The following is a 12150-nucleotide window of genomic DNA, read 5'->3' on the forward strand; positions in this document are numbered from 1 at the left end:
GAGGAAGTCTGAACTTTATTGACGGTATTAATTTTCTACTTTCTCAGAAGATGTCACTACCTGTAAATTTTGGAGTTTTAGAACTGTGTCATTTTTGATGTGTTTTTGTTTTGCTTGAAGTAAGAAGTGTGAACTTTCTCTTCTAGAGGACACTACTGAAGAATTACAATAGTGCACCCTAGTGCGAAGAAAAAGAACTGTTCTTTGGAGAAAATTTTATTTCAAAAGTTTGTTCTTTGTTAAATTTCTTTCAGTCATTGGTTAAGTTGGCAATATTACCCCTTTCTTTCCCCTTGTTTTAAATCTAGCCAATCCCGAATTTCTTAACTTAATTTTCCACCAATAATGTGTTTCCTCTTCATCTTGTGTAGGGGTTTCTCTTTTTTCTCCAATAAAGTGATTGAGGGCGGGTGTTCTCATTCCCCTAACGCCTAGAACCTTCCGCGAGAGTATATAAACTGCTGATTTTTGGGTCTCTGCGCCACTTCTGTTCCATCTTTCAGTGTGTAAAGTACATAGCAGGGGGCGGGAAGCGCCTCTTTCTTCGGCAGCGGTCAACAACAAGGTAATGGCCAATTAATAACTTCTTTCTTTGCTAGCTCAGCAGTTTAACTCTCGGGGCGGGTCCGAATCTTTTTCCATTATGTAACCTTCCTTAAAATGTAAAGAAACTTGTATCTATTTCATCTTTTAAACTGCATATCGGGATAGAGAGTGCTTAACCCTCTCGAGCTCCCAATCATATTGTTTTGAGGTGAACTTATTTTTCTCAACCTATTCTTCGTTAATATAATGTAAATTGTTCTTTTCTGAAGTCACCTCTGTAGTATGGGATTAGCCCTTGCATTAACGGCCTAGTGCCAAGTAGGTTTTAAATAAAGTGTATTAGGAGTGCGGAGAGCCTCCTTTCAAGTTGGTATTTTAGAGGCCATATAATTAACCTTTTCTCACTTAATAGGCCTCAGTAGATTGGGTATTTTACCCCTGTGTTTATGTCCGTTGAGGACAGCTTGAAGGTGGAGTTTGGTGTGGCCTGGGAGAGGCTTAAATTTGGGAGCGAGTGGCTCTTTTCCGGAAACTGAGTCTTGTATGCCTCGAGGAGGCTTTACGGTGTAATTTGGAGCAAGTGCTCCAGGGTTTGATTGGGGTCTTCTGCCCCGTTGTTGAAATTTGTATATCGTAAAGTTGGACTAGTTGCTCAAGAATTGTGTTTTCAGGGCTCGAAGCCCAAATCCTGTAAATACTGTAATTGTACTTTGTTGTCTTGCTACTCCGTACCTGCCATTCTTGTTATTTCTGAATTTTGGAAAGAAAATATAACCTTGTTAAATTTTACATTTAACTTTAATTCCGTAGTTGGAGACCTATTCACACCCGCACCTTCTTTCACCTCTACCTACCACCATGATGATGATGATAATAATAATAATAATAATAATAATAATAATAATAACAACAACAGATAGGCCAGTAAAGAAATTGGCTGAGGCACTGAATAAAGTGAATGATATGTGAATAGTGCCCATGGAGGGTAATATGCTTGGAAAACATGCGATAGATGAATTAAGAATTAATTGTTTATTCCGGATGGAATTGTGTGTATCCGCTCAGCTGTTTGTACTGTAGCTAGGGCATCTTCGAGACAAGTGATTTATGGCCTCATAGTGGAGGGTAAGAGAAAGTGAAATTCTAGATCCTCAGTTGTTCTGTCCCATCAGGAGCTGTGTCCGCAGCATGTGCGCCTGTAACTGGCAGAGATAATATCACTCATTTGAAACACCCTATTTAAAATATTCAAGTGCCTAGTACAGTAGAAGTTCGGTATAGCGAGTACGGCATATAACGAGAACTCCGTTATAACAATAACTTTTGTGCGTCCCTTCAAAATTCCTATATTAAACTGTGTATTAACCTTAGGTTACAGCGAGAGCCCTTTCACTGACGCATCCGTTCTTACGAGCGATTTTGCGCGCTCGATTTTTCCGTTGCTGATATTTATGCACCCAGTCATTATACTGCATTCGATCGATCATCTTCGGCACCGTATCGTTTCTCGCTATGCCCACCTGCGAGCTCTCTCGTGGACATTCGAAGGCAATGTCGGAGTCGATTAGTAATACCCGTCGACTGCTCTTCCGCAAGGAAAATGAAGGAGAATATGTTTTCGTAATAAATGTCTAAAATAACGTGGCCGATATAGCAGCTGTTAACTGGTTAAAAATAAAGGCTGAAGTAAACGATCTCTTAATTTTTATGGAATACCGTATACTGAAATTAAGTAAGAATGTGATACACCTCAAGATATGGCAAGGTGCATCACTGATTTCAGAGGATAGTTTATATTTTCTCGCAGTTCAATTTCGGAAAGCTATTCCCATGTCATATTATTTTTTTTGCTATTTTAATACGTCGCACCGGCAGAGATAGGTCTTATGGCGAAGATGGGATAGGAAAGGCCTAGGAATGGGAAGGAAGCGGCTGTGGCCTTAATTAAGGTACAGCTCCAGCATTTGCCTGGCGTGAAAATAGGAAACCACGGAAAACCATCTTCAGGGCTGCCGACAGTGGGATTCGAACCCACCATCTCCCAGATGCAAGCTCACAGCTGCGCGCTCTAACCGCACGGCCAACTCGCCCGGTATGTCAATTTTTAATGAGGAGGTTATCATTTCTTTACATGCTTTTCAAATAGGTTTTCATGATAGGTACATATACGGTTAGGTTTGCCACAGAAGCCTCTGGAGTGATACCGTATTTGTCCGAATCCAAGACGACGTTTTTTTCTCAGAATCTCATGTGAAAAATTAAGGATCGTTTTGCATTCGCGGCCTGATAGTAATGAACACCACTGGCAATTACCGCAGTAACCACGCTGTTTCTTTTCACTCGCCGCGCGCGCAGATAAAACTCAACGACAATAAACGACCGCCTCTTTATCATACATCGCTAGCCGCGGCGACAGGTTATTCAGTGCCTGTGTGTAACGTCACTGGATCTGGGGAAATAGTGAAGAGAGAATGACATTCTATTATCCTCTACAAAAACGTTTCTTAAATTTGCATAAAGGCACCAAAACATGAGAGCCTTCGAATTCTTAGAAAGGCCACGGCTACTCAGTACCAGAGTTATATCGCGTCTGCTGTACCTGGTGCTTAGTAAAATTAAGTTTTATAGACAACAGGAATATTTTCGTGATGGATCGTCGTATTGTAAAGATACGGGTTATCGTCGATGTTATGATGCCAATTTTAAGTGGAGTGTTTTGGATTCGGAGAAATACGGTAATATATTTTTTCGGAATGAAGTTAAACACACGCTTTCACGTAGTATCGGATTTCAAAAAACAACAAACAAATAAGCCGTATTGTGGATATTATCCGCGAAAACGCAAGTTTTTAACAAACTGATTGCCATTTCATACTGATTTTAATGTGATTAGGGGTTTTCCCGATTTAAAAAAAATCGGATATAACGACAATCCGCTATAGCGAGTAAATTTTTCGCCGTTATGAATTCTCGCTATAATGGACTTCTACTGTAATTTGTTTTACCATCACAAGGCCGTGTGTTCATTGAGCTGGTAGTTGATCTACTCTCTCCAATTAGGGTATTTAAATAAAGTCGTAGTAGGGAATTTCAGATAGCACCTCAAAGTCAAGATGGCGTGGTTCGATACCCGACTGGTATTGAAGTCCTTGGATCGATACCAGAAGACCTTTAAGGGGTCACAGTTTCTGGAGATAGGATGGTAGTATAATGTGAAATCAAAACAAGGAGTGACAAAGTGAATGCAGTGAGCTTGCAGGTGCAATCAGCGGTATTCTGTGAGAAGACAAAATTATGTTTACATCGTGTTTCCAGATGAAATTTGCTAAATTGTGGTGTAAGCCAGATGAATGCAGGATGAGGTTATATTTATTTACTGAATTACTCTCACAGTATAAAAATGGAAGAATATTACCACCTAGATATCATAATATATAGTATCACATGTGCAATTAGCTGAGTGTGGTTTACTATTATTATGCTGCAATACAACTGCCTTGGGCAGTGGATTTTAGGGGGTGGTTTTTAACCTGATACCGTTTATTTTTATATTTTTTAAAAAATATAAAAATCACAACAATTGAAAAGAAAACACATACTTAAAAACTTAACTTTTTTTTCACAAATGGCTTTACGTCGCACTGACACAGATAGGCCTTACAGCGATGATGCAATAAGAAAGGCCTAGGAGGCGGAAGGAAGCGGCCGTGGCCTTAATTAAGGTAGGGCCTCAGCATTTGCCTGGTGTGAAAATGGGAAACCACGGAAAACCATTTTCAGGGCTGCTGACAGTGGGGTTCAAACCCACTATCTGCCAGATGCAAGCTCACAGCTGCGCACCCCTAACCGCACAGCCAATTCACCCGGTCAAACTTAACTCACATTGAAAGGGATATGAATAATCAGCTCAAATTTAATTAACAGTCTGGCAATGGAAAGCGGACAGGTTTTGTTTTAGTAATAACTCGCATCATCACAATGCAATCTTGTACTCTTTTTTCAATGTCATGCCTTCTTGTGAGATAACCTTAAAGAAATTATTGGTGTTATATTACGATATGTTAGGAAGGCAAATCTCATTGCTCGCAATCATAAGCTTTGTAATAGGAGGTGCTGCTAACACTGTCATAAGAGTAGCCAGTATCAACACTCAAACAATGGCCTTTCAGACTTTATTTTAATATGTATAGATATAGGCTACAGAAACTTAAAAATATCTCTAAGTATGCATCTGGAACAACTAGGATAACTGCAGTTTACAGACAAGAAATAGCATCAAATTTTATCAATTACACATTACCTCCAGTGCTCTATTCACTGCAGCACACCAAGCAAAGTACCCTGTGTAAGATTTTCCATGAAATGTCACTTCCCACTTTTCCCTTTGGGATTCTGTCCAGAAACAGAAGTTAAGTGTATCAACAACAAAAATCCACTGTACTGCAGCTTCATCAACAGTCTGAGGATGTAACTCATGTTGTGAAAAGCCATCAATAGATAGGGTCTTGCTTTTCAACGCTTTGACAATCTGAAAGAAACAAAAAGAAAAGAAAGAAAAACCCTTTATATAAATTACCAAATTTAAAGCTGAATCCCATTTTATTCACAATTATTGCTTCTATTACTGTAATTTATAAATATCATTGTAGAATACCGTATTGGCATTGACCCAACTTAGGTTTGAAAGGAGATTCCTCCTTCCAATCTTCTTTCAAACCTAAGTCAAGTTCTATTACTGTATAGGCCTACATAGGTTATCACATAATTTTGGTACAAAAATGTATATCAAAACATGAAAGTAGCAAATACATATCAAAGAAAGAGAGGAGGATATATATATATATTTAAAAAAATGCAACAGCTAGTCCTGATGTAACATTTTTTTTAACTTAGGAAAAATGTGGAATGCCATGAAAAAAAAAAAGAGCAAATTATAAAGATGGGTGTGAACATTTACACGAGACTTTAGCGGTGTCGATATTGAAAAAGCACTTACCTTTTTCTTTTTGCTATTTGCTTAACGTTGCACCGACACAGATAGATCTTATGGCGATGATGGGAGAGGAAAGGCCTAGAAATGGGAAGGAAGCGGCCGTGGTCTTAATTAAGGTACAGCCCCAGCATTTGCCTGGTGTGAAAATGGGAAACCACGAAAACCATCTTCAGGGCTGCCGACAGTGGGGTTCGAACCCACTATCTCCCGGATGCAAGCTCAAAGCTGCGCGCCCCTAACCGCACAGCCAACTCGCCCGGTTTACCTTTTTCTAAGAACTACTAAATGTTCCTCTTTCATTCTCAGCTCTCCCTCAGTGTCAGTGAATTGGATGGCCTAAAGAACATTTATTTGTGGTAAAAGTATATGCAAGGAGGTGGTTTCTGAGCTCATCAGCAATTGGAGCATCTTACAATGACTTGTGCTTTTTGAAAAAGGTTCAAAATTAATTTTAAAAAGCATGTGATACAGGGCTTGTCAATACAATTACATAAAAATGTGTATGTTTACTTATTTAATATATACTGGTATTGCACATGTTTCAAGAACTGGTGTATTTTCTTCTTCAGCAATCATTAACATGTCAAAATCCCTAAGAAAGACAAATCTGAAACATAGAATTTACATAAAAATTAAATGTTCACATTAAAAAAGTTTATACTAAAATTGTCAACAGTTCTATTTTTGTTGCAGTCGACAACAATTTTCTTAATCTTCTTCTGGAGAGAAAAAAACTGTTCATGTTAAATTCCATAAAAATTCGCTCATTATTGTTCTAAACACTTAGCACACTATCCATGGTATAGTACCATTTTGTATAAAACTAGGGGACCCATGTGAGAAATCTTGCAATGTTCATAAAGTCTGTGGTGGAGTAGCCTTCTGGTGAATTAATGGTGAACAAAGCAATACACAAATCAGTACAATATTAGACAGTCTTACTTACCACTTAATGTAATCTTTGATTTTTTAACATTTATGGTATCCACTTGAATGGAAGGAAATGCAAGTGCTTTATTATACTGACGAATGTTCCGGAAGTAATTTTTGGTTTTACTATTATTCTTTTCTTAACTGATAATTACAGCATATTATAATGACATAAAACAGGCATCCCCAGTGGCCAAAATGTGAAGTGAACGGCAATGATGGCACGTATTTTCCTACAGCAACAGTATTTGCAAATCGCACACTTCGTACAATTTTTAAAACTCATTTTTTAAAGAAATTATCGACATATATGAAATGAGAGTGCAATTCGTCACTGCTAATGTCTATTGTCTTTCTTTTGTATGCTCATTTGTCACGATCGGTTACTTGTGAGCGCCGCAAAAGGGATCTATGCTGCTAAAATAATATATATGACTATAATAAGAGCTGGGTTTCTGATATGTTGAATTATAATAAAAAATTGTTTTTTCTAGTCCTTAAGGTAAAAGTGCCTACGATTTGTATATGATAATGTTGAGCCTTTCTTCTTTTTGCTATAGTACCAAAATGGTACAGCATAAAAGTTTTTTTATGCCAGCCCGAAATCAATCTTCTTAATGTATACCGGTAATGAAAACCCATAACTGTTAGTGAACTGTTAGTAAGCAAATGTAATTGGTAGGTACAAGCTTATAGTAATGAAACTGTTCGGTTGTGTGACTACCGTTTGTTTTGTGTGTTATAGAGGCACTGAATGATGTACTGTAGTGCCTGTCCAAACTGGTGTAGCTTAAACATGAAACAGCTTTGTGGGGAAGAGAGGGGAGGGGTTGCAATGACCTGATGATTATAACCTGTGTGTGGTACTCAATGCTAAGGGTTCATTATTCCTTTATCTTTAATTTTGTCCCATTTTTTCCCTGATGTATCAAACTGCTGGTTTAAATAATGGATTCACTTCTTAAATGTAATCGTTAAGAATAGAAATCATTATTTAAATTAGCAGTTTCTCAACAAAAATGTTTTAGAACAGAATTCATTATTTAAATTAGCAGCTCAATACACTGAGGAAAAAAGGGATAAAATGACAAATTAAGGAAAATATAAAGGAATATTGTACCCTTAGCGTTGAGTACCACAAACAAGCTATAGTCGTCAGGTCAATACCATGTCTGGCTCCACGGCTAAATGGTTAGTGTGCTGGCCTTTGGTCACAGGGGTCCCGGGTTCGAATACCGGCAGGGTTGGGAATTTTAACCATACTTGGTTAATTCCCCTGGCACGGGGACTGGGTATATGTGTCATCTTCATCACCATTTCATCCTTATCACAACGTGCAGGTCGCCTATGGGAGTCAAATCAAAAGACCTGCACCAGGCCTCTCTGGAGGCCACACAGCATTTCATTTCAATACATCAAATAAAGATCTGTTAAAGCTATTTCAAGCGTATACCAACCAGCTGCGTTGCTCATGGATAAGCAGCGTACAGCCGACGGTCTGCATTGCCGAATAAGCAGGGATAGCTTGCGTGAAGTGGCATCTGTCGCAAATTTGCAGCGTAGGACAATAGTATTTGTTGACGCCTCAAGTGTAAAGGTGGCACACCAGATTCAGCAAGCAGGATAGCAATAGGGCTTGTACGGAATGCTCCTGCTGCCAAATTAACTCTGCTGTGGTGGAAGCTACGCAGCTTCACAAGGACTCCTTGCCTTTCTGATCCATATGCAGCACTGCCATAGTCTAGCCTGGATAAAATCGTATGAGCACCATGCGGTCTGCCCCCGCATGTAATGCTGCTAGGAAACTTCAAGATATTCAGTTTCTTTGAAGTTTCTTAGACCATTTGACTTTTAACAACTGACGCACGTGTAGCTTCCATGATAATTTACTATCGAAAAGGAGCCCGAGGAATCAGTACGTGTTAACTACAGGAAGAGTGATGCCCCCTAAATAAAGCTCAGGGTGGGGATGAAGAGTGCACTTCTGGCAGAAGTGAACAACAGAGGTCTTTGCACTTGAAAAATGAAAGCCATGTTCTACGGTCCACTGTTCCACTCCCCTAATAGCTTGCTGTAAATGTTGCTGCCATACTTTGTGACCTATAATGTACAGCACAATTGTCCAAATATAGCGACGGTATTACTGCTGAACCAGCAGCAGTGACAATACAGTTTATGGCAGTCGCAAACAGAGTGACACCGAGAACCAATCTCTGTGGCACTCCATTTTCCTGAACATGGTATTGCGAATATACCCTCCCTACTTGGACATGGAATAGAGTGAGATACAAAACTTTTGCAATGAAAACCGGCAAGTTACTTCGGAACTCTTACTGATGCACAAGTGTAAGGAAGCCATATCACCATGGGGTGTCATAGGCCTTTTCTAAATCAAAGAAAACAGCCACTAAATTCTGTGTTTGGAGAAACGTGTCCTGGATAGATCTCTCCAGGCATACTAAGTAGTCAGTGGTGGAGCGGATAGCTTGAAAACCACATTGGTACTCGGACAAAAATTCTCCTTTCTACAAACACCACACAAGTCGGTGGACATTGTCTGGTCCAAGAGCCATGTCCTTACAAAGTGACAACGTGCTGCGAAGTTCCCACTTCATAAAGGGCACGTTATAATCCTCTGAAGATTGAGTGGCAAAATTGAGATGATGGCATTCTGCCTCCCATTTCAGAGCCAGGAAAGCAGGATGGCAATTCCCAGAACCAGACACATCTGCAAAATGACTTGCTAGATGATTAGCAACAAAGGGTGGATCAGTGATGATACAGTCTGCAATGGAAATTCTTGGTAGTAAGGATGGTCCTTGTATTCCTGAAATGCGTCAAAGTTTAGTTCACACTTGGGATGACGGTATATGTGACATCATGGATGACACACATCTTTCCCATGAAGTTTTCTTACTCTGTCAAGTAAGAACTCGAGCCTTAGCACAAAGTTTTTAAATGTTACCAAGTTGACTGCCTATGATAGCATTTATGAGCACAACGTCATTCTCTTATAGCTGCTGCAATTTCTTTGTTCCACCATGGAATGAGGTTTTGCTGTGGAATCCCAGAAAAGGATGGAATGGAATCCTTAGCAGCAGCAAGAATAACTTGTATGATACAAGTCTACGATCTGGCTATTCACATCATTAAAGACAGCTAGTGATGTGAACTTTGGCCAATCAACATGCTGGGCAAGAGCCTCGATGGATTTCTGCTTCAAAAAAGTAAGAATAAGTGGAAACGGTCACTGTCACAGAGGTCATTGTGTACACCCCACCAAAACAGGGGAATGAGCGCCCTGCTGCACAAATGAACATCAATGCAGGAGAAGGTAACGTGTGCTACGCTGAGTGTTCCTTCACCTGTACTCAAAATGCATAAATCCAGCTCTCTTATTAACTGCTTCAACTCCCTTCCTCAGGGGCAAAGCACTTCAGAACCCCATAGCGGATGATGGGCATTAAAATCACCCAATAAGAGGAAAGGATGTGGGGGCTGATCGATAAGATCAATTACATCATTGATATTAGTGGGCTGGCCGGGTGAAAAATAAACATTACAAACTGTAGTTATGACAGGCAAGAAAACACATACCGCTACTGCCTCCAGCTGGATTCTTAGTGAAAAAGTTTCGCTGTAGGTATCAGAACAAATAAAAATACCAAAGCCCCTGGAGGCCAGGTTAGCACAATTCCGTTCTGTCGAGTATGGTCTAAAATTTCTCAAGACCATATGATGACCTGGCCTGAGATTAGTTTCTTGAATACAGACTATATTCGCCGCAAATTAACTGATTAGCTGGCGCAGCTGAGTATGATGCCTGTCAAAACTGTTACAATTCCGCTGTAACGGTGCCATACTGTGGAGTTTTTGGGAGTTTTAAGTTATAAGCGGTAAGACACTTTCAAACCTAAACACCAACATCAGTGGATGTAGATAAATGCTTGACGTCCATCTCCTCCATCAGCGGACGAGATGATTAATGCAGAGTGCTTCTTCAACGCTTTTCGACGGTAGGCTCTCTTCCTATAAGGGGAGCGCCTAGGTTTTAAAGCAGGCATACCTGCCGACGCTGATACGTACCCTCCAGATGGAGTACATATTTCCCCATTTGTAAGAAGGTAGGGAGAGCACCTGGTAGGAGCGTACCTCTTCCCCGCCTTCTTTTCTTGTTTAGACGGGCTGGGAGCTGAATTCTCAGCTCGGGTTAACAATGCAGCCTCCATTGGCTTGGGTGCGGCTATCGCTGACCTCTTGGGGGAAGGAGGCTTAGTCTTCTTCCTCTGCTGTGCTGGCTAAGCATTCCCAGCCAGCACAGACTTTTTTATGGTCAGAGGCTGGGAAGTCCCCCACCTTCGAGCTTTTACACTTTGCGACTTTGCTCACAGGAGTAACAGGCGCCTTGGGCACAGCGATCTTCTCAGGTGTTACTGAAGTAAACAACAAACCTTGTAGACTCTGTGCTATCACGCTGAAGTCTAGATTTCCATAGGTGCATTCATGGAATTAAACTTACAGCGCGCTTCCTGGTAGGAAAGAGCATCCAGTGTCTTGATCTCCTGGATCTTCTTCCCACTGAGATAGACCAGACAGTTTATATCTCGAGGAAAATGAAGACCAGGGCAGTTAGTGCACCTGTAAGGAGGTGTGCACTCTTCCGCACCACAAGCTCCTCTTCCACATGTACCACATACAGACTGATTCAAACAACGAGGTACCATTTGCCCGAACCTTTGGCACTGACAGCACTGCATGGGAGGCGGGATGTACGACCTCACATCACAACGATAGTTTGTTATCTTGACCTTTTCTGGTAACAGTGACAATCTGAAGGAGATAATGAATGCACCTTTGGCAACGTAGTTGATTTTGTGCGTAATGCACCGGGCGTGTATCACACCATGGGGCTTCATGTCTTCCATTAACTCATAATCACTGCTCGAGATGAGATCACGGTGGAAGATAACTCCATGAACCAGATTCAAGTTTTATGCTATTCCACTCTGACAGGGATTTTGCCAAAGTGGTCGCACGTGAGCAACAGATCAGTTTGCACAGCAGTGTGTGTCTTTAACAACAACCTACCGTTGTGTATTTTTTAAAGGTTTTCCAGTTCGCTGTATGTGTCCATTAAACAAAATAGACTCCACCAGCTTGAAGTCATTCCCATCGGTTCTGGTAGCAACCAGTAACCTAGGGAAACTGGATCCTACATTTACACACTGAGCCTCTTCCGGAGGGATTGTCCCCCTGAGGGAATCAAAGGTTAAAGACTTGGTTGACAGATCACCCTGGGTAGAAGTTTTTTTAAAAAGTAACTATGATCAGTAGAAAACGGTAAATAAAAACGTAAACAGACTCTGGAATGGGTTTAAAGCAATTGTTGTGAAATGTGAAAACAAGTTTGTACCTTTAAAGGTGGTAAGGAATGGTAAAGACCCACCTTATTATAATAGAGAAATAAAGAGACTAAGAAGGAGGTGCAGATTGGAAAGAAATAGACTTAGAAATGGCTCTGGAAGTAAGGGGAAATTGAAGGAACTTACTAGGAAATTGAATCTAGCAAAGAAGGCAGCTAAGGATAACATGATGGCAAGCATAATTGGCAGTCATACAAATTTTAGTGAAAAATGGAAGGGTATGTATAGGTACTTTAAGGCAGAAATGGGTTCCAAGAA

General features: G+C 40.4%; 1 protein-coding gene across 2 annotated transcripts in view; it reads right to left on the reverse strand.

Annotated features, from left to right (window-relative positions):
* Nucleotides 1-12150, reverse strand: part of LOC136866550 (queuosine 5'-phosphate N-glycosylase/hydrolase) — a 73761-nt gene that overhangs the window by 53725 nt on the left and 7886 nt on the right. For both annotated transcript variants that reach the window (XM_067143642.2, XM_067143634.2), the window contains one exon: nucleotides 4847-5074. In XM_067143642.2, the coding sequence (XP_066999743.2) occupies nucleotides 4847-5074 (228 nt within the window). The remainder of the gene's footprint in view (nucleotides 1-4846; nucleotides 5075-12150) is intronic.

This window comes from Anabrus simplex, chromosome 1 (genome assembly GCF_040414725.1).
Source record: "Anabrus simplex isolate iqAnaSimp1 chromosome 1, ASM4041472v1, whole genome shotgun sequence".
Classification (NCBI taxonomy): domain Eukaryota; kingdom Metazoa; phylum Arthropoda; class Insecta; order Orthoptera; family Tettigoniidae; genus Anabrus; species Anabrus simplex.